This window comes from Dermacentor variabilis, chromosome 6, assembly GCF_050947875.1.
Source record: "Dermacentor variabilis isolate Ectoservices chromosome 6, ASM5094787v1, whole genome shotgun sequence".
NCBI classification, from domain to species: domain Eukaryota; kingdom Metazoa; phylum Arthropoda; class Arachnida; order Ixodida; family Ixodidae; genus Dermacentor; species Dermacentor variabilis.
Window position 1 is genome coordinate 178918151 of NC_134573.1, and position 21334 is coordinate 178939484.

A 21334-nucleotide genomic window follows, 5' to 3' on the forward strand; every position below is an offset into this window, starting at 1 on the left:
TTATTTGCACCGCCCCTGTCGGATTTCTAAGGAGACCTTTCGCAGGCTACGCTACGAACTAGAGGAGGCTCGGGTACAAGTGTACCAGTGGCCATTCCACGGAGAGGGAGGAATTGCACACTACAGTTCATCGCCACCGGCCTGGAGTGTCAGAAGCAAAACATTAATCAATGGCCTCAATCTCTGCTGCTGACACTGTCCACGAAGGAGGTCTTGCAATTACTGTGTCGGCCAGTAGAAGGGCTGGGTCAGCTTTCCTGTAACCCCGCTATCAAAGCCAATGCCAAGCAGATATTAGCTTGGCGAGATCAAATTCCCCATGCTATCGCCGGCATCCATAGCTTGCAGAACCCCATTCAGCAGTCAGAAGGATTCAACCTAGGCAGCTCCAGTGTTTCCTTTGTTCAACAGGTAAAACTTCAGACTCAGGACAGGAAGATTAAGGAGATCTCTTATTTGGCTGTGCTTCTTGCTCTAGTTTGGGAGTGCCACACTTTTGTCTTCAATTTCACAGTATAGCACACGCCGTCAACACCATGCTCTTTGATTTTACTTCGTGCAGGCAGTGCAAGGCCCGTATGTCGATAATGTTCGATTTCATGCTCCATTGCTTCTATCACGAGATGCTCCTTGAGACAGCGGCACTGCGGCGGCATGCGAGTCATGTCCTTGCCGATGATGAAGGGCGAAAAAAAGAAGGAAAAGTGATATAGACTGTTTGTAAAGGCGGCCCTAAAAACCAGTTCACGGTTCTGTTGCACTCGCTACTTAAAGTCCTGGCAGTGCATTCCTGGCACGTGCATCGTGCAAGCTTCTGGTAGCAGACGACATAGCGCTGTGTTCTGCCAACTCATTTACGCTTGCAATACCACCTGGCAACTGAGAAAGAAAAAGAATGACATTAAAAATCACTTTAAGCACTGTGTAAACGCCCAGCACAGCGCGTTTACAGTTTAAAGCTTGCTAGATAACATTTAATTTATATTTTATATTTAGTAAGCAAGTAGAAAAATTGCGCAGTTCTTCGACTAGCTGCAATATGACGACGCGCACATCAGAGGTGGTGCCATCTTATCTATTGACTGCATCTTCCCTTTTTTCCAACTCCAACTTGGAAGCGGCCCATTTAGTCACGTAAGCGGCAAAGTGAACCATTTGCTTTCCAAACCGTTTAAGATTCTGCCCTAGATTGTGAAGTTTTATTTTGGAATGCAGTCCCTGGGCAGTCAAGTGCAGCTGATGTATACGAATGAAGGGGTACTAAAGAGGAATAGTAAGTTAAGCAATATTTATAAATTATGCTCCTGTAATAGTAAAATGCCCATCTTCACCATGAGGAAAAAGCCAAAAGGAAAGAAGGGTGGCAGTGTTGTCTTCAGTTCCCACACCAGCTCACTGTGATGTCTTGAATTTTTACAGCATCTATTTGGTCTCATGGACTGTTTGTCAGCTGTGGAGGGCTGTATTGCATTCTAGAAGAACCAGAGGCTTCACCCAAGAAGTTTCAACTTTTTTTACTCTAAAACCAAGTACAAAAACATACTTTAAAACCTTTGACATCACACTGACTTACCGTCACAGAGGTTTGGGTAGGAAATTTGTTGATGGAAAGCTTGGCCTTTGGTTCCTTTATTAATATTGAACATTTTTCTGACAGTACAATAAAAATGGTTATTAAATAAATACTTCACCAGTCTAAACAGACATAGTGTTGCTCATTCCTACCTCTTTGTCACCCATTGACATTTCATGGCATCAAGCGTGATGTACTAAAATGGAAAGCTCGGTCTTGTGTCCGTGTTTTGTATGCTTGCTTTTTTTTAAGCATGAAACTTCTGCTTAAATGATGTTGCAGCACTGGCTGGACATTGACATCAATGTCCAGACTTCACTTGGAGGCACTTAATCATTACTCACACAGCTCACTGCCAATCTTGGTGCTGCTTACGGTTCGCTAGTGTGCAGTCATTGCTCATCATGGGGCTGCAAACTTCCACTTTAGCATTTTGCATGAAATGCTGATAAAATAATTAGTGGAAGCATTGCCAAGACGAGGGTCAAAAATAATATTCTTCTGCACCAGATAACATTTCGCATCTGTGCCATCTAGATGAACTCTGTCTGGCACTTTTCCACATTTGCTTCCCTGCTTGCTATGATCATGTCCAGCTTTGTCCTTCTGCTCAGAGGAAAACACAAATGCATAACTCAATGTTAATTATAAATCGCTGCCAGTCATTTGTCTTATTTTCTCTTTTTTTATGTTGTTGTCATCTTCGTTATGCTGCACTAGGAAGGTTTCTTCAGAGTAAGAGTTATCCATTCATAGCAGCCTCGACAAGCAGGGTGTCGAGAGTATCTGGAGTTTAAAGGGGATATTTTTCTATATAATGGACTGAAACACATGGGGCAATAGGAGCTGTGCCTGCAGTGTGACACCTTTTCGATTTAGCTGAAATTTTGAGGCATTTGAGTTTGAATTAATGAGGGTGTATTGTTATTGAAGGCCACATAAAAAATAGCTTTATTACCGTTACTTGATTGCAGGTGAAAGTCTCTATATTTGTGATTCTGAAGCAGCCAAAGTTATTTCACTGTCATTGTAAACAATTAAGTTTATCCTTCTTTTTCTTCAAAGTGTACAAATGCTGTTCATCTGCATTTGCTAGGTACAAGAACGAAGAGGTTCTTGTTTTGAAGTCTTCAGTCATCCAATCATAATTTTTCCAATTCCTAAAGTTCATTAGGAATGTAGGCTCACTTCTAAATATTCGTCCGAGTTTAGTTCTAAATTTTGACTCAAGAAACATTTTTATCAGGCAACTCATCTTTTCATTCCCTCTGTTTTCATAAAAGATTGCATGTTATTTTTGCTCTGCTTATCAAATTCATTCCACCGTGTCATTTTGATTTAAATAAGCTTCCACTCATCATACATAGTCTTATGCAGCTTCCTTGACGAACCAAGTGGTAGCAAGGAGCGCAATGTATTGCTGAGTTGTTTGCCTGCCTGGCATCCTTGGCACTCGCACTGGGTGCATTTAATTTCTGCCTGTGAAGATGTTGAGTGAAGCACAGCAACACTCAGTGAAGATGTGCAAAATGTGTGTGTGCATCTCAATTGACTGGATTGACTAAGACAGCCAAATATGGTGGTATCTTTGTGATTCACTTCTGTGGGGAGTGAATGGCAGTTGGTGCATACTAATGAAGGCGCAGTGAACGAAACATGAGTAAGCTTTTTACATAATTTTCAGTCTTGCATAGGCACACCAAAGTTTCCATGTCGGCTATTCTTTTTATTGCATTCTGGTGTGTTTCTTTGAGCTTAAAAAGTATGTGCACCCCTTGAAATTGACTGACTAGTCAGTGCCCCAAGAGTGCTAATTAAAGATGGATCACTTCCCATGCAGGTGGACCTGGTAAAGAGGTTCAAACAATTGCTCTCATCTGTGGACAGTCAATTGGACAAGCTCCTCAAACAGGCATCTGAAAGGCTGATGGATTGTGACATGGAGGAACTGCTGAAGCTGCGGCACCAGCTACATCAGATTATGCCAACAGACATGGCACAGCTTGAGGATGTGCTGAAGGGCCTAAAGCGACTCCGTCATCTACTTGGCAACAGCCTCGAGTCCAGAGGTGAGTGGAATTTTCTGCCTTGCGGTGCTGCACTAGGATGTCTTTTAAAGACATCCTAGCGCAGCACCGCAAGACACAGCACCGCAGATAACATGTCCTTTAAAGACATGTTATCTTTCTGTACGTGTGCATGTGTGAAGGAGGGGCTGATAAAATATATAATATTTATATATATGCGTGTGTATATATATATATATATGTTATATGAATGAGTAATATATACCACTGAAGCAATCTTGGCAACGCTGCAGTTCTGGTAATTGTATAGTTTTCGTGTTAGAAGCCTTTAAACGGCACCTATGCAGAAAAGTGCTTTCACCTGGTGGTTGTTGCTATGACGTATGAGCTGAGGGACGGAATAATCCAGAAGCAGGATGAAATCGTTGTATGCTAAATAGAGGTAATTGGAAAGAGATAGAGAAACTTTTATCTTTGACAACCCCTACCTTTTGTCATCTATTGAGCATTAGGTCATGGAGCATTAGGTCCTGCTATCATGGAAGGGTCAGGTGGTGGGCCCTGAAGATTGCTTTGAGAGGCCTTCATGCTGTGGAGCACATTTGTTCTTTGGCATTGCAGCAAGAACTTTAGGAGAAAATTAATGGTTTGAAATAACCAACCAGTTGGCTTACCAGAGGGATTCAGATTGCAGTTGGAGCATGCCATTCGAGTAGCTAAATTCATTATTCATTGGAAGTTCTGATAACGAGTGCTTACTCCTATAGAAGCACTGGCCACTGTTGAGAGTTGCACAGGCATTTCACTGGTTATTTGTAATGTGCATTGCTCTTCTCTTTGATTTTGAAAGGAAGGGCAAGGTGTGCTGCTTCAACATGAAGCTTGTTCATTCTATTGCAGGCTGGAAATCTACATTGAAGGAGCTTGAGCAACTTGAAAAGGCTGCCAACCGGCCTGGGACTGTCAGTGGGTGCTTTGAGTGGCAAGACAGCGTGTTGGTGACGAGCCTGCAGCAAGGCCAGTGGCTCATGCTGAAAAATGTCAACCTATGCACGTGAGTGTCTCAGCCTTGGTAGGTTCACTTTCAAGCATGTGAGCTGGTGAGAGTCAGTGCACATCTTGCAGTGAGCAGTTGTGTTGCTATTGGTTGAAAACTGCAGGGCACATTATCTCTTTTTCCAAAAAATCCTTCCCATCTGTGCATTTTTATCTGTGTATCCACCAATGCATGTGTGGGATAGCCTATCTGACTCGATTGTCACTTTATTGCCTGAAGGAGCACTGACACATACCTTCTATGTTGTGGAAAGTCTAACACACTCTCCTCACACCTAGAATGTGTTGCTCATAAAGAAATGAACAAGTGCTGTGTGTGTTTCTTTTGGTTGTGCTCACATGTGGCAGCCACAGTGATCACAGGAATGGAATGAGCTAATGTGTCATGATCTCTTGGCTAATCTACATCCTCGGGGCCGAAACCTAAACCAGTTCATAGAAATGAGCCTTAGTAGTAAATTGTTTAGGGTGCACTGGCACTTGGAATTATTTTCTCCAAGGTTTACAGGGCTCAGACTTCCGCATAGCTGGGGGGGGGGGGGGGGGGCGAAAAAGAGGCAAGGCGGGAATGTCATGTCGGTACTTCTTTAAAGGGCCCCTCATCAGGTCTGGCCATTTTGAGCTGACGAGCACACAGCATACAATGCACTCTAATGATTGTGTTTGCAAAGTATTACATCTCTATGCGCCGCGGAAAGATATAAAATTTGAATCAGAACTCCATTTTCCTTTTCCCTCGCGGCGACCGTGCTCCAAGCCGGACGGTGACGTATACGTGTCCCTGCGCCTGCGTACTCATGTTCGCAGTGTGACATCAATCATCGAGACACATGACTTCGAGAATTATTCAAGGCAACATCTGTTATTTATGTGATCTGTTGCTTGAATTAACGAATTGAAGTTTAAAGAAATAATAAAACACAAACGGAATGTCTTTGTGTTTTTCGTTTTACTTCACACCGAAGCAAGAAGCAAGAGAGGCGTGCTTCCGCTTCATCTGCTTGTTCCCACAGTCATACAGTCACATGCCCAGGTTCCGAAACTATGCCATTTTTTTACCGTGTTCCATCGTGTGATCACGCTCTGCGATCCGCTTGTTCTGCCTCAGTATTCGTGTAGCACTGAATTTACCGCTAGTCATGCGTCCTTGTGCACAGCGTGCAAAATCGTGCACTGTGTGAAATGGGACAATCACAACAGCTCGTGCGCGATGCCGTCAGCGGGACTGCTCAGCGCTGGAAAAAGAAAGAGAGAGAGGAGGGAGAGAAAAAAAATTGAAGGCGGGGCCCATGACACATGCGTCACGCGATCCTCGAGGTCCGGTATGGGAGAACGCAGGGAAGGAATTTCGCTTGCGGAGGCGAGACGGGGCGAGTGGAGAGAGTGTCTTGCTTGGAAGTGGAGCTCGCCTGCTGAAATCATAGGTTCGCAGCACTGGAATATTTCTGTCTCGGCTATTAATGAGCCTATCTGAAAACATTTTTGCGGCCAGAACACTCTCTAAAAGACACGTAACAACTTCCAGCATATAACCAAAATTTGCTATGGGGCCTGGTGGTGAGGGGCCCTTTAAAAGGTGTCAGTGAAATTACCCCTGTTAACTTTCCATGTTATCATATATATATATATATATATATATATATATATATATATATATATATATATATATATATATATATATATATAAACGAGAAGAAAGGGGGTTAACCGAGGGGCCCGATTTTTATTAGTCATATCATAAGAAGCCAAAAAACACTGACACCAAGGACAACATAGGGGAAATTTCTTGTACTTAATAAATTAAATAAACAAACGATAAATTAATGGAAATTAAAGTGGATGAAAAAACAACTTGCCGCAGGCGGGAACCGAACCCACAACCTTCAGGTAGCATATGTGGGTTTATTGACCAGTTGCCTTCACCCTAAAAGATCACGTTCTCGTGATGCCTGCGGCAAAAAAGACGTTCCACGTCCGCCGCCAAGGTCTTTGAGTGGTGGCACTGGCTAACACTCCCAGGGTTCTACTAAGACACATAAATACCCAAGAAAGTGGATGGGAAAACGGCGCCGCAGTAGCTCAATTGGTAGAGCATTGGACGCGAAATGCAAAGGTTGTGAGTTCGGTTCCCACTTGCGGCAAGTTGTTTTTTCATCCACTTTAATTTCCATTAATTTATCGTTTCTTTATTTCATTTATTAAGCACAAGAAATTTCCCCTATGTTGTCCTTGGTGTCAGTGTTTGTTGGCTTCTTATGATATGACTGTGTGTGTGTGTATATATATATATATATATATATATATATATATATATATATATATATATATATATATATATATATATATATATATATATATATATATGTATGTATGTATGTATGTATGTATGTATGTATGTATGTATGTATATGTATCATAAGAAGCCAACAAAGACAACAAAGGGAAATTACTTGTGCTTCCAGCAGTGGCCTGGCGGTAGAGCGTCTGTCTCATATGCGGGAGGTACCGAGCTCAAATCCTGGTGCCGCTGCAAACCAACTGGTTTTTTCTAATGGGTAGAGATGTTTCCTGCCTTGGTGCTTGGACCTCTTGGGAGGTCACATGTCGAATAGGGGGCCCCAGTAGAGATTTATGAGTTATCTCTGGGTGTCTGGTTGTCCAACCACAGACAGCCTTCTTGAAGAGCATTCACCGCGGCTGTGGGAGGCAAGTGCCGCTGCGGGTACCTACCGGTAAAATAGGTGCTCTCCCGGCCTGGTACTCAACCATTATGAGACCTCAGTGCTTGGGAAGGGGTGTCTGTCCTCAAACTGAAGGCGCCCCCACATAATTTGAGGCGCCACATGGGAAATAGCTGTCATGGGAGCGGTCCAAACATCAGTTTTTTTTAGGCTCACGATGGTTTCAATGGGAGTTTAGGGTGCAGGCTCCTTTCCCAAGTGTAGCACCCCTGAAGAAAGCCGTACACCAGGCCGGTGTATACTTGTGCCCATTTGAATCAGTGGGTGCCCGGCGGTGGTGGAAATCGAATCCACAGCCTCCCTCGGCTAAAAGAGCATCGCACGTATACAGTGAAACCTCGTTAAACCGTAGTTGGCAGGAGCTTGGAAAAAGTACGCATTATGTGGTAGTACTGCTTAACCGAAATAGCATGAGATTGCCCACTTACCTGTCAAAAGCAGAACTTGGAGAGAGTGCGATGAAAGGGGAAAAAACATGCGGTACTATTTATTTACTTTGCGCTACAAGCGTGTTATTTTTGTTTGATGCCGCGGCGACCTAGCAGCAACGACAGCGGCCTCAAACTTGTTGAAGCTGTGAGCCAGCTTTTCAGCCAGCCCTCTCTTCTCAGCAAACACTCGCATGGCAGATTCCTCGTTGGCATTGCATATTCTCCGTGCACAGGTGCGGTAGCGCTGCAGAAGTGGCGGGGCACTTTGCATTCAACAATTGCATTCATGAGGCTGACGTATAACTTCCGCCACTGTTGGGCCTGAATCGCCGATGCTGTCGCTTTCTGTGTGTCCATATCACGGTTGCTAGGCAACACTTCCACAACAACAGAGGCAACGATGGTGAAAAGTCTAACCTCGTAGCCGACATCTCCTTGCGGTCACAGCAGCGCTGCTGAGCAACTTCTCATTTCAAATGCCACACACCGTAGTCAACAGTCAACCCATGTCGCATGCCAGCGCCAACTTCTCGTGTCACGTTCGATAGCACGAACGATGTTGAATTTTTCTTCTATGCTGAGCACCCGGCATCTTTCTTTTCCGAGCTTTGGCATGACGCGAGTTCTCGCTTGCACGAAGCCACAACTCTCTATGGCACGGCGCCAAATGATGTTGATGTTGATGAGGCTTCACGCTCAAACACACAGGGCGCTTGGAGGCGATTGTTCCGATTTCTGAGGCTTGTTGTTCTGCCGGACCTCCCGATGGAGACGATGCACCGCCGTGTTTGCGCGATGAAAAGTGGAAACACTACGTGTTAACCGGTATGTATGAAATAAGCTGATACAGTTTATGCGGATACAAAACATATTATGTTTAATGGCCGCTGAGTCAGGAATTTGACTTTACTACTTTTAAAACCAAGTTACTGCTTAAGTGGGTACAGTTTAACGAGGCTTTACTGTAATGCGAAGACGTGGGTTCATATCCCACCTCCACCCAGTTGTTTCTCATCCACTTTCATTTCCATTAATTTCTGTAATTCAATTAGTAAGTACGAGTAATTTCTCTTATGTTGTCCTTGGTGCCTTTGTTTGCAGGCTTCTTATGATATGATTAATAAAAACTGAGCCCTTTAGTTCTGTTTCGTCTTGTTCTTATATCGCATTTACTTATAGCTTTATGCAAACAGTTTGACTTTATTGTGCAAAGCACCACTTGTGCAGCCCAGACTCTACTAATTGTTTTCTTTACTGCACCTTTTTTTTCTGTTTGAACTGATGATAATTGCTTTATAGCATTTTATATTCTCATTTTAATTTGTGATAGTGGCATTTAACCTGCTCATTTTTGTTCTGAAACATTTGCAACTCTGATTGAAATGTAGGGCTTCTGTGCTTGACCGACTGAATGGCCTGCTGGAACCTGGTGGCGTGCTTCCTCTGACAGAGCAGGGTGTTGTTGGTGAAGCCCTTCGTATCATCAGGCCGCACCCAAACTTCAGGTAAGCTTTACAACACTGGTTTCCTTTATACTTGCATGATAGTGCTGCTGCAGAATCGGAGAAGAGTATATTTCGTGCTTGCAGTAACATTCTTGGGGAGCGAAAAAGAGGTTTTGTTTAAAGCTCATCTAGTCGCTAAGAATCATGAAATTAAGTGATAAAGAACACTGACTACAAAATAAAATGGAAGGAAAGATGTTTCAGCTTCTCCTATGGGGAACTTATTGTAATGAAAGCAAGGATACCAAGCTGTGTCCTCAATTTTACTATGAACAAGGCTCCCGTCAGGGGAGCCAAACATTTTTCTTTGGTTAGCACCCTTTGTTACTTATTTTCACTCATGGGGTGCACGCACGAGGTGGGAAGGATAACAAGATGGGCAGATGCCCTGCTTTTGGTGAATACAGTCATAAGGGGGCCATTTTTTTTTTATTCCCTACTTTATGTCCACCAACTCTCAACAGCTTGCTCTCAATAACTTGTGTGACCGTATTTACTCGTTTGTAACACACCCTCGATTGTAATGCACGCCCGTTTTCCGTGACCAAAAATAAAAGTATACTTCATTATTGCGCACCTTATGCTTTCATACAAAAATATACCTTTCTCTCGCTTGGCATAACAAAGATTTACTCCCAATGTACCAAAGTTGCGATGAATAAAAGAAGTCTCAGTTTCGCCCGAAAGGCGAAGCATCAATTTTTTATTTATTTCATTTATTTCATTTATTTCATTGCCTTTAATGCCTGAAGGCGTTACAGAAGGGAGTGGAGAAAAAAAAAAGACATGATTGTTGTGATTGTTAGCAACTAGTGCATACAATAATAGTCATCCGCAGTGGATTTAAATGCAGCACTTAAAATGGTGATGACAGAGGTGGGCAGGTGGTTCCATTCCTTTGATGTCTTTGGCAAGAATGAATCAGAAAATAAGTTAGTATGGCCAAAAGAGACTTCAACTTTACGATGATGATTCGTGCGACAAGACAGATAAGATGACTCATTGAGAAGTTCATTTTTCAGATGTGGAATATGAAACATCTTATGAAATAAGGATGAACGAAACACTTTTCTGCACAGAGAAAAGTGATAAAGTTTCACAGTGTGTTCCATCAATGATACACTTAAAAAGTGGGAATAATTTGACAGAATGAAATGCGCACTACGGCTTTGTACTGATTCTTAATGGTTAATAAGAAATTCTTTACTGGAATCCCACAAAGCATATGCATATTCAAGCTTGGCATAACTTTAATTAAAGTGACCTAACGTGTGATTAGCATTGTTAACTAGCATTGTTAACGACATAGTTAACATGGTATTGCGATAGCAACTTAGTAGACAGCTATACGAAGTAAGGATAGTAGTCTTATGAGCCATATGGACTTGTAAACGTTTGCTTACTAACTAAATTAACAAAATGGTGTCGGACATGGTGACACCATGGTGTCAAGCATGGTGTCACTCAATAATCGTGGAATCTTGCTATCAAAACATTGGGAGTAAGGAAGTGCGGTAGCAGGAGCGACTGAATTGACCTTTGCGCTACCTCTCAAATAAAGGCACCGCAGTGGTGGCCGCAATGGTGGTCTAGCGGTAGAGCTTCCGTCTCGTATGCGGGAAGTACTGAGCTCAAATCCTGGTGCCACTGGAAACCCACTGGTTTTTTTCTATGGGTATATATGTTACCTGGCCTGGTGCTTGGCTTCTTGTGGGGGTTCACATCTCGAAAGAGGACCCAGTAGAGATTTACGGGTTGTGGGCCAGATAGGCACCCAGAGACAAGAGGGTTGTCCCACAGACGGCCCTCTTGAAGAGCATCCGCCGCGGCTGTGGGAGGCAAATGCTGCCGCTGGTACCTACCGGTAAAATAGGTGCAAGCGCGGTGCTGGCCTGGTGCTCGGCCATTATGGGACTTCAGTGCTTGGAAAGGGCTGTCTGTCCTCAACCCGAAGGCGTCCCTACCTCATTTGAGGCACCACATGGGAAACGGCCATCATGGGAGCGGCCTAAACATCACATTTTCTTTTAGGCTCACAAAGGTTCCAATGGGTATTTAAGGTGCAGGCTCTTTTCCCAAGCTTATCACCCCTGAAGAAAGTCTAATGCCAGGCCGAGGAGGTGCATTTGTTCCCATTTGAACCGGTGGGTGCCTGACGGAAGTGGGAATTGAACCCACAACCTCTTTCAGCCGAGGCAGGTGCTCTACAACTAGGTGACATTGCTTAGTTTGCTTCAATGCGAACTAAGCGCAATGCGAATTGAGCAATGAAAACATGGCACACACGAACCTATTGGCCCTCGGCGCACCTAGATGCGCAGACTCTGTCCCCATCGCAGATCGCTTTAATGATAGGGCCCTTGCGGCCAAGTTTCGGAAACTCCGAATGCTCGTCATGCGGCCCGATTACTATTTGTCTCTGCATGCATGATCACTTTCCTTTTAATTGTGGAATCATGATCAACTCCACATCTCTTCATAGCCGGCACTTCCATGCTGATAGAGAAAACAAAGAAAACGGGCAGACAGACGGTAAAATGACCTAAGCACTCATACTACAGCACATGGAGGAAGTTACAGCAGCTAGGCTCGAAGCACGTACGAGGCGGTCATTTTGAAATACTGATGGCGATATGGTAACGTGGATTTAGGGTGGTACTCAATTCTTAACAAGCACACAATTTTTGGACCTGTCCTATCAGAAAAAAAAGTGTGCTTTAGGTTTGAGTAAATACAGTAATTTCTTCCCTGCTACATGCCAATTGAATGCAGTTTGTCAGGCTGTGACATTGCAATGTCAACCATCTGCTGGCTATTAACGTGAGAGCATTGCTTAGCTCATTGCGTGACCTCGCTGTCATCAGAAAGCCGTGGCAGAAAAACAGCACATCAGTAACATCATCTTCATCGAACTAAATAAAAAGTGACCACGGTGAGGATTTGATCTTCAGCCCCACCACCACTGCTACTGCTCAGTAGCTGAGTGCGCTAATCACTGCCCCACTGTTGCATTATACCACCAATGCAATAGGCAACAGTGATGAATATGTTCGAGCCTGTGCATGTGGTTTGGCTCTGCCTGGTGAGCGATTCACTAGTTGGCAGAGCGAGCGGCTGTAGAGCGAGCACAGCGAGGTGCAGCCACTCGTTCTGCCTTTCACGTTGTCAGCGGCCCACAGACAACATTGCGGGAGCCCAGGGATGACGACGACAACGAATGAGATGCAACACGCTTCAGGCGCTCGTCAAACGATGATTACTACATCCACCCAGGGTACGAAGAACTGGAGTTCACCTACAGTCCTGATGAAGAAATGTAGTGTCAGCACCATGGTGCCACTCGGAAAAGGGCTGTCATTGCTCGGCAAAGTGGTGGTGTCATCCTTCGGAAAAGTGGTGTCATAAGGAAAGAACACTCAATGCAATGTGCGTGAAACACTAATGAGAACTCCGGAAATAACAATCAGCTGACAGCTCGCAATATGGCCGGTCTGTCGTCTTGCGTTGTTGTGACTTAATAAGCAACAACATTACGCTCAGAAACATAACGTAGCAGCACTAAACCTAACCACATTTCCCTGCAATGCCAAACTCAGCGACATAACTGAGTAAACCACTCAGCAACAAGTAATGTTCTCACAGTTGCATCACGAGAATCGCTTCGAGTAATGCTCTCACACTTATATCATAAAAATTGCTTAGATGCCCCCATAGTTTTTGTTTCCTGTCCGTGCAGTTATTCTGAAAACAGGTGGCAGAGGTGCCTAGCCATTCTTCTGAATTCAGATGCTGTTCTTGTGTTTGCCATTGCAGGCTTATTATGACCATGGATCCAAAGAATGGAGAGATTTCAAGGGCAATGAGGAACCGAGTTGTGGAGATATTCGTGCCTGGAGAGGTAAAGTAGCTTCCAAGTGTGCCGTTTCAGTTTATGATCATTTACATGTGCTTCTTTTATCTTCTTAGCCTTTTAAAAAAGCAGTAGTCGAAAGGGAAAGAAATAGTATTCAGCAAATGCTAGTCTTACGTGACCTCTGTGAATAAAACATCTTATAAATAACTAAATACTTTGTAACATACCGGTGCTGAACAAGCATATTCAGATTGAGGTCCAAATTAATGGAAAGCTTTAATCTAAATAAAACATCTAAATTGTTTTTTTATAAGCAATGATTTAAATACAAACCAGGGCCACATGAACAATGTACTCTCTGTGAAGGTGCCCTGTGTTTGCATTTATCCTGAGGAGCCTACAAACAAAGGCACCAAGGAAAATATAGAGGAAATTACTAGTACTTACTACGCATGTGATTCTCTAAGAGCATCGCACGCGTAATGCGAAGATGTGGGATCTTTTCCCGCCTGCAGCAAGTTGTTTTTTCATGCACTTTCATTGCCATTAATTTATCGTTTCTTGAATTCAATTAGTAAGTTACTAGTAATTTCCCTTATGTTTTCCTTGGTGTCTTTGTTTGTTGGCTTCTCATGGTATGATTAATGAAAATCTGGCCCCTTGGTTAACTCCCTTTCTTCTCGTTCTGTGTTTGCACTGTGTTTTGAGTAGGAATTAATGTGTCTAGGGCTCATGATTATATTACATGGAATGTTTCGGCCATCTTATTCACACTAGAGGAATACTTTTGTCTGCACAGGTGTCCTTCTGCCTAGTTCTCTGATTCACTCACCTACTTCTTAGCACACTGTATGTAACATGCTCTTCTTAAGTGGCATGTCAAAGGAGGTGATAAGAAAGATCACGTGAATGTGCAGTGAGCAGTGTTGGGTTTTCTTGAGATCTTGTTAGTGTCAAATTTGTTGTTTTGGGAAGCTTGTGCCAAAGGGCTTCATTGTAAACCCCTTTTACTTTTTTATTTATTTACAGAGTACCTACATTGCCATAAAGGCATTACGTAGGGGGGAACAAAATATAACCAGTAATACAGAGAAGCTTTCGGACAGATATACTTACAAACAGAATCATTACAATAGCTTTTAGAGAAAGGCATACAAGTAACGTGAAACAAGCAAGTTCCAAGATATATAACACATACATTTGTTTTACAAGAGCGCCGTCACAGCATTGAATAGAATAGTTCGTTATTTGACACATTTACTATATCATTTGATAAACTGTTCCATTGTCTAATTGTTTTGGGGAAAAAAGAGTAGTAGAAAGGGTTTGTTCTGCAGTTATAGGCTGAGATCTTTTTGTTGTTATCACATCGAGTCGATATATAATCTAGTTCCAAGAGATAGTTATAGCGATTAATACCTGTCTGATTATTATATATTCGGTGCAATAGTTTAAGCCTTAACTTCTGCCTACGCATATGTAGTAGATCCCATCCTAAAGTGGCCTTCATTTCGGAAACGCTAGAGTACGGGCTGTAATTATTGCAAACAAACCTTGCTGCTTGGTTCTGTAGTTTTTCCAGTCTATTAATGAGGTAATCTTGATAGGGATCCCATATTACACAAGCATAATCAAGTATTGTTCTAACATGTAAGAAGTATAAAGTTTCTTTAACTTCGCGTGTTGCCTGTTTAAAATTTCTGCAAATAAAATGTAACATCCTGCTAGCTTTTGCTATGACAGTGTCAATCTGTTTATGCCAAGTGAGTGATTCGGTAAAATAGACTCCTAAATACTTATATTCCAACTGTATGTCGATAAGCGTGCCATTGATGTTATATCGGTGCTGAAATTTGGATAATTTTCTGGAAAAACTAAATACTTTGTAACATACCGGTGACAATTTTGGAAATTTTCAGTGTAATGTGAATATTTCTTTTTTTTTTTTTTTTTTTGCATGTGTTCAGGGTGACAATGGCTATGTTGACCTGTGGGACAGCCACAGTCTTCTGGCTTCAGCGGGGCTAGCACTTCCTCAAGCCAGTGGGCCATTTCTTGAATCTCATGCAGCACTGGCAAAGACATCTGGTAAGAGTGAAAGCATTTCTAAGTTTGGAATTGTGAAAAAGCCTACACTTCTAAGTGGAAGAGTGCAGATATGTTTCATTTTATTGTGCATTCTTTTTCTTTACTTCATTGCAGTTCTGCTATTTCCCTTCTTTTTCGCAATGCAAATAGCAATAGTCGCTGTCCTGTAACGTGATTGGTAGTTAGAATAAGTTGTGCATGTAGGAGCTTTGTGTTGGCCATACATTTTGTGTAGTAACGATACATTGCACCCTTCATGGTGACCATTGTGAGCCAGATGTAGCCCCTCCTTTCTTCCACTTTCTTTTCTTTTTAACATATGACATTTCTTGCAGTGCACAGTAACAAAGTCTCTTTGGCAACCCTGCGGAAAGCAGCAGCGCTGTGTGTCCAGCGGCTAGAGACTGGCTTGCTTCCAAAAGAGGCTGTGCTATCCAGTTTGGCACAGACCTACCAGGCCACTTGGGACACGGAAGAGGCTCAGGTGCTTTCTTTACAAAGTTGTGATGTTGACTAGGAAGTGCTTGTGGCCAAGGCAGTGTGATTGAGCATGCTTGATTGATTGATGAAATGTTGGCGACTAGCACATTTTGTTGTGGGCTTCTGTGCAATGTTAAATTGTTAAATGAATGAAGGATGGTGATTGGTGAAGCGAAATATTTAAGCTGTTTACCAGTCCACAGCAAACACCAGGCAGTCACTCTTTGCTTGGCTTGGCTTGGGAAAGTGTGTGGAAATGATGGAATTTTATGGGTCCTTCAGGCTAGCTTAGTCTACCATTGGTGTCCAAATTGTGACTATGATGGCATGCTTTAACAATGGCAAGCTTGGTGCTGTGAGCGCATACATGCCTGCTTTACGTGTTGGTAACCATTAAAGCCCAATAAAAAGATCACCAGCTAGATATGATTGATTTTTGGTATCCACTAGTCTTCATAGCTTAGTCTACCATTGGTGTCCAAATTGTGACTATGATGGCATGCTTTAACAATGGCAAGCTTGGTGCTGTGAGCGCATACATGCCTGCTTTACGTGTTGGTAACCATTAAAGCCCAATAAAAAGATCACCAGCTAGATATGATTGATTTTTGGTATCCACTAGTCTTCATAATGTAACTGCATTGTGGAAGTTTTATGAATACTTATTTTGAACACTACGATGGGTCACATTATAAAGTATGCTGGGCCTTTATGGAACCAAAACTCTGTGCAGGTCCAAAAAGGCATGATATAGTTTGGAACTTAAAACAAAAATACTTGTATTGAATGGTGAAATGAAACGTAACTTTATACTGGCCGACTTAGCTTCCTGAGAGCAAAGTTAATATATTAGTGGCAATTATTTCTTGTTTGGAAGGTGTTTGTGCTATTAACTTCTGTAACATATGACTTCGGCATATAACCAGGAAGGGCTTTGCTGTTGCTTTCATAGGTGCCTAATACTATATCAATTCATACAGTGCAGTCCACTTTAACAATACATGTGTCAAGAACGAAAAATCCGATTATTATAACTGGTCATCACTATATCTGGGCTGCTGTAAAAAAAGCTGCCGAACATACCCTTGTAGCTCCGAAACCAAAGTTGCCACTTTAGCCGCGTTTACATGAATGCGACAACGTCGCATCGCATCGCATTTATAGCGCATCACATTCATGTAAACAGCAGTAATGCGCTAGGAAGGCGCATCGCATTAGTGCGCCAGGCGAGGGTAGATTTACGGGCGCGAGTCGACTCTCGCGGAGCATGTAAACGCAGGATCGTCGCATTAGGAATGATGGGAAGGAATTGGCCACCAACATGGCGGCGGTCCCGGCTGCCCGCTTCGAATTGAATTTGGCGTTGCTTTTGTAAAATGAACTTCGTTCGCAGCAAATGATTGTGTAAACGGCTTTCGCTTAGTCTCAGGCCGCTTCGACGACAGAGTATTATGGCTAACCTTGTAGTGTTTTCGAGATCGCAGCTCGTTTCGAACGGGTCGAAGCCTAACGAAAGAAACATTCGAGATGTCAGCGCTACCTATCTCTAGAGTCGGGAAATAGCCACAACGACGGCATATGGCCTCTGAGATCCGAAGATCTCGCTGGTCAACTAAAGCTGTAAAAAACGTGCGCTGCTTAGCGTACGCTAGACTATAGCGTATAGTGTACACTATAGCGTATAGTGTACGCTATAAGTTGCGTACGCTAAACCAAAACTGTCTATTTCTCGGCACTCAGCCACCAACGTGCACTCCGCCCACTACCGGATACCAGTTAGACCGGAAGTCGGCTGCACTTCCCTTATGCGACACCTTGCGGCGCTGCGTTCTCGCGAGAGTTAATGCGCTACATGTAAACAGCGCCGCATCGCCTTTCCCAAATGCGCTGGGAAATGCGATGCGCCACTGTCGCATTCATGTAAACGGGGCTTTTAGCTAAAGAATAGGCATTGTATAAAGTATACTGTGAAAAATAAAACATTTATTGGTACCTCGAAGCAGCATATCAAGCGTTAGGCTTGCTGAAATAGTAAGAAATCTGTACTTTTTTTCGCGGGAGTTTCAGATTCACAGTGGCGGTGTCCAGCTGCTGTACGAACACTGGTGGCAATAATTTAGTGGGCATGAAATCAATGAGTGACTCGATCGACGACAGTGCACTTTGCACGAGCATTGGTGTGCATGTATAAGACGGGTCATATCTCGTCAACCCTGTTGCGCATGCCAATGTATTTCGCAACGATAGCCCTGTTGGAGATCTCTTCGCTGGGAGTGTGCGAACATCAAAAATTTCAAATACGAATACTTAGCTTTGAATATCTAATATAATATCAAATAATGATATGCACTGCATTTATTAGCAATTCTGACATTTGTCCTGACATTAGCCGGGCAGCAGGCGTGGGCGAGCGTCTCAGCGTGCATTTTCTGCTACTCATTGAACATTGCACAGTCCCGGCACCGTAGCAGAAATCTTCCTCGCGTCTGTGCTTGCTGCATACCCGAGTTGTAGCCGATGGCTGTTTGCCAGTTCTAAGTTTCGCCAACCATGCTTCATGCAGCTCCTTGCCTTGCGGCTACGTGTGAATAAGGCTAACATACGTCCGGCACCGAGCAGTAGCCTACCATGCTGCACGCCTCCAAAGGCAGCCACTACCTATTATAGTAGTTTCAGATGTTGCCAAGTTGACACCCAAGGCGGTAAAGCCTTATTACTTAATCAGAACCGTGGCGCAGGTGGGACTTTAAACTTTCGTTTTCAGCTCGCTTTGGCACTTCTGAAGCAGCTGATGGAGCAGCTGTGTCCACGTGGTCCCTCATGCCATGTCAGCTTTTCCAGTGGTGGAGCTCGCCCCTGATACAGTATTAAAGCTTGCGTCACACCAGTTTCAGAATGTGCTTGCTGCCCTCATACCGGCAGCACTTGGGAGAGATAGCTCAAAGTCGTCGCGCGCATGGAATTTGAATAGTAGACGATGAGTGGATGCAACAGCCATTTACATCCGGTCCCTCGTGTTGGTCGCGTGAAGTATCGCTTACATTACATTTATACTTAAGGAACACATACTAGGCTCTAGTAACGGTCCCGTATATGGGGGGGGGGGGGGGGCACGCATTAGTGGTTGAAACGAGGGCTCATATCACCACAGAAACGTCAGAAACAGCTCTGAATAGCTGCCAGTATGCTTATTTAGCATCTAGCTGCTCATACTATGACTGGAGATGGCGCGTGCATGTGTGTATTATTAAGGAATGCATATAACGCACTTTGCACGAACATTGGTGTGCATGTATAAGACGGATCATATCTCGTCAACCCTGTTGCACAATGCCAATGTCTTTCGCAACGATAGCCCTGTTGGAGCTTCTTATGTATAATCCGTTTCATTCAATGTCGACCTGAAGTCTTTTAAAGGAGTACTAAAGAGAATATTAAGCAAAGCAGTATTACAGTAAAATCTCGAATTCAGAAATTCGGGTAATTCGGACTCATCCTCCGGTCCCGGCAGGCATATGCATCTGGCTCCTTTCCATTCTTTGTACGATTCACTGCATAACACAGCTGTATTGCGGTGAAGCTAACCAGTCAAATTTTAATTATATAGCAAAGGCAAATTTGGTGACTGAAATAATGTGCATCTGTGCCCATAGAAATGTATGGGCACCTGCCTAGACCTTAGGTCAGGATCAAATTAGCCGAAAAATTGAATTAGATGGAGTCGAAAGAATGGAAGTCTACTGCATTTGGAAAGCAAATGAAAGAATGTTTTGCCTGAGAACATCTTGAAGGGCTAGGTGGTTCACGATGTAAGAAAGGTACACCACATGAGAAGACACATAGAAACAGTGTAATTGCAGACTGCCAACTGGTCTTGTTGAAGTCAAAAATGACCTTATATATTTGTGGTGCAAAAAGCACAGCACATCTACTTGCAGCAAATGGCAACTGTACAGAATTTAAATGGAACACGCAATATTTTGTCTTGCTATTGTATTGCCCTGGTAGCTTAATGCTTTGAAACTCTTTATGTGCCTGTGTTTGCCATGCCTGGCATGGGCACAAGGTGCACTACCATGAGATTTTTCCAGCCACATAACAGCGAGATTGTAAGGGTGTTCTCAAGCAGCTTCTTGAGCCTCTACTGAATTTGTGGCAAATGCCCTTAAGCTAAGGAAGCACGTTTGAGAAACAATGCTTCAGGCCACTCTGATCCATGCCTAAATGTTCTTAGTTGCTGACTATGAAATATTCTTGTACTGCATAACTGATAGGCATTCAGGAAGATTTAGTTGAATGTTCCAGGACTCCATGGTGCTCTTTGTCCATATTTTGCCCTTGCGCCAATAAAATTCATAAATCGTCAGGATGTTCCAGGCAAAGAGCAGAATACTAAGACAAGCATGTTATTAAGCATAGCTATTTGGTGTAAGCATATCATTTCTCATTTTCTGCTTTTACACATCCTTGCTTTCTCTGCAGGTGGCCTGCAAGTCTCTCCTGAACATACCCTGGGACAGCCATGGGTTTCCTGCAGACCAGCAGCTGCTTCTCTCCCTGGTGGCATCACAGCCCCTGTGGTGCCTGGAACAGCACAGCACTGTCACTGAAATTTGGAGAGACAGTTTGCCGTTGTGTGCAGTTCTGGCATCTGCCTCCGACCCTCCTAGGTACTGCAGTTAAACATGTTTCCACTATAGTGCACGATATGGCTTTGGGGTGGTTTCCCTTCTTATGTATAATCCATTTCATTCAATGTCGACCTGAAATCTTTTAAAGGAGTACTAAAGAGAATATTAAGCAAAGCAGTATTACAGTAAAATCTCGAATTCAGAAAATCGGGTAATTCGGACTCATCCTCTGGTCCCAGCAGGCATATGCATCTTTTAGTGCAATCAAACTCTTGTTAATTAAGACATATTTTTCTGCACATCGTTTAATTTGAACAACTCTCGGAGCTCGGCGAGCATAGAGCACTGTAAATGTGCGACGCAATAGAGGAAAAATGGCATTGCGTCCTACCGAAATGAAGTGGCAGAGTCTGCATCGCTATATACTCATCAGAGAAAATCGTATGTGAATGACAGCAATGACGGAACACTTCGTACTTCTTTGCGCCTTTGAAGCCTTTAATCTTGCGTTTACCACCGTGCATAATGCTACATCGGCCACGTGTCTTCCTAGCTGCATAGTCACCGTCCATGATCGCAGTGATAGCCACTACGGTTTTGTCCACAGTGGTTGCGGCAAACAATAGTTCCATTTTGAATTGGTGAGCATGTCGGCTGCATGCCTTCAGAACTGCAAGATCACTGTCCGTGATAGTGTTGATAGCGACCGTGGTTTCATCTGCAGCGGTTGTGGCAAGCAGTAGTTTTGTTTTGAATTGCTATGTGTGTTGGCCACTTTCCTTCATAAATGTGTAGTTGCCATCCATGATAGTGTCGACAGCAGCTGTGGTTTCTTTCATAGTGGTTGTGGCAAACAGTAGTTTCGTTTTGACTCGGCGCAAAGGTGTCAAGGATGAAGGGCACCGGCTACATTGCAATGGATGGACGATCTGCTGGCGACTAGCTCACT

The 21334-nt window shown here is 43.4% G+C and overlaps 1 protein-coding gene across 1 annotated transcript in view; it reads left to right on the forward strand.

The window, feature by feature from the left end:
- The window catches only part of LOC142585886 (midasin), a 344435-nt gene that overhangs the window by 165816 nt on the left and 157285 nt on the right, over nt 1-21334 (forward strand). The window contains exons 30-36 of the mRNA XM_075696967.1: nt 3414-3642; nt 4501-4654; nt 9217-9333; nt 13147-13231; nt 15154-15274; nt 15610-15758; nt 20237-20424. Coding sequence (XP_075553082.1) covers nt 3414-3642; nt 4501-4654; nt 9217-9333; nt 13147-13231; nt 15154-15274; nt 15610-15758; nt 20237-20424 — 1043 coding nt within the window. The remainder of the gene's footprint in view (nt 1-3413; nt 3643-4500; nt 4655-9216; nt 9334-13146; nt 13232-15153; nt 15275-15609; nt 15759-20236; nt 20425-21334) is intronic.